The sequence below is a fragment of the Tupaia chinensis genome, unplaced genomic scaffold (assembly GCF_000334495.1).
Source record: "Tupaia chinensis unplaced genomic scaffold, TupChi_1.0 Scaffold146346_2, whole genome shotgun sequence".
NCBI classification, from domain to species: Eukaryota; Metazoa; Chordata; class Mammalia; order Scandentia; family Tupaiidae; genus Tupaia; species Tupaia belangeri.
Window position 1 is genome coordinate 895,972 of NW_006206203.1, and position 1,897 is coordinate 897,868.

The 1,897-nt window shown below is 38.4% G+C and overlaps 1 protein-coding gene across 1 annotated transcript in view; it reads left to right on the top strand.

Annotated features, from left to right (window-relative positions):
* The window catches only part of CCDC148 (coiled-coil domain containing 148), a 290,895-nt gene that overhangs the window by 238,650 nt on the left and 50,348 nt on the right, over positions 1 to 1,897 (top strand). The window contains exon 12 of the mRNA XM_027768454.1: positions 428 to 546. Within this exon, the coding sequence (XP_027624255.1) occupies positions 428 to 546 (119 nt within the window). The remainder of the gene's footprint in view (positions 1 to 427; positions 547 to 1,897) is intronic.

Genomic DNA, 1,897 nt, shown 5'->3' on the forward strand with positions numbered 1-1,897 from the left:
AAATAAGCCCATGCTTTTAAACCAAAAATGGTTTTAATGCTTTATTTGTTAAAGACTGTATTACCATGAAAGGATAAAAATATTCTTGAGTAACAGGTAGATCATATGCCTTAGAGACAATAATATGCTTTTAATGTGGTTCCCTGAAAGTCAATTATTTTAGCTATAGATTAAAACTGTAGGTTTCAGCCCAAGTTACATTTCCACTTCAGAAATTGTTAAACCAAGAAGTTTCTCAAGACATGTCTTCATGTTTTAATTTATTTTTCTGTTACCAATATATTCTAGGCAGATCTAAGAAACAAAAAATGAAGTGCCATTTAAATTCAATCTTTGCAAACTGAACCAATGGGTAATATTATAGCTTTTCCTCTCATTTTTACATTTCCGTTGTTAATTTAAATTTTATGTAACATTTATACAATAGATTAGAAGATACTGGGCTAAGAAAGAGCAGAAGTGGCAAGAAATGGAAATGAGAGATCTTCAGCGTCTAGAAGAACTAAAGAAATTAATGGCTGAACAGTCAATAAAAGACAGAGAAAGGTAAAAGAAAAATGTTAAATTGTGTGGTAATAGAAGTGTGAATGGAGTCTTCTATAATGTGTTATAAACAATATCAGAGAGAACATTTTCTACACTTAATGTATCCTTTCAATATTTATATTCACAAATGGAAAATATGATATCTATAATGTATTTTAAACTCTCATACTCATACGAAAACCTCCAGTTTCCCATTTTATTCCTTAGATAGCTTCCAAGTTAAAACCTTCACAGAGGCTTTGTAATATTTGACTGCCCACTGTGTGCATGAAATGATACTGGCTGCTGCTGTGACTTAATATTTTGACCCAGAAGGAGAAAGCCATTATTCCAATGAGAAGGAAGATTCATTTACTATGAGTGAGCCTGGGGAAGACAACCTAGGGTTCAATATAATATATTAGGGCACACCCCATAGACAAAAGAACAAAACCCTGAATTTCCTAGAACCATGTCACTTTAGAGCTAGAAAGAACAGTCGAGGTCACTGGCCTAGTTGCCTCATTTTAAGCACCCTGAGAGATTAAAGGCTGTTTTCCAAAGTTACTGTATCAATTAGGATCTGTCAGGATATGGAAACAATGTAGTAATTTGAAAGGGAAAGCTTAATAGAAAGACTATAACCTCTAACAGAAAATCCATATTACATAAGAGATAAAAAGAACACTGCACAATACCTTTGGGCTGAAGGAGGATTTCCAAGGGAAATGGAATGGGAGTCCCTTCCTTCTCCAGGGTCAAGATTCAGAACTCCTCCTAAAAGGTGTGGTTACAGCTCACTGCATGGGAGCAGTTCTTGGGTAGGCTGAGCTAGAACGAGCGCCTTGTCACCGGGCAAGCAGGAAACACTCAACTTGGTTGCAGGCATGTCAAAGCTGGAAGCTGACTGTTGAGATACTTACAAGTCTGAAAGGAAATCTGACCACAGAAGTACCTCTGAAATTTGATGGGCAGGAAACTGACCATAGGGGTGCACTGGAATGCTGTGGGTACAGGAGACTGGATATCCACTACACATGCTGCAGACCCCTGAATAGTTGGAACAAGAAGGGGGATAGCCACTGGTATGGTGGTTAAGGTAGTTGGATCCCACACGGTGAACTACATGGTTGGAGCCCTTGACCCAGTGACTTGAAAAACATACCAGTCACCTGTGCATGCATGCCCCAAATCCCAAGAGGACAGTGGAGGAAAAGGGATTACAGCATGGCCATCCCCCTAGAGATGCTTTCTCTTTCTCTTTGTCTGTCTCTCGCTGATAAGTGAATGTGCCCTATAGCAAATTAAAAAAAAAAAAAGGCACAGGAAACAGCAGAACCAGGAAGGAAAGCTCCTGCCTTGTGCAGTAACC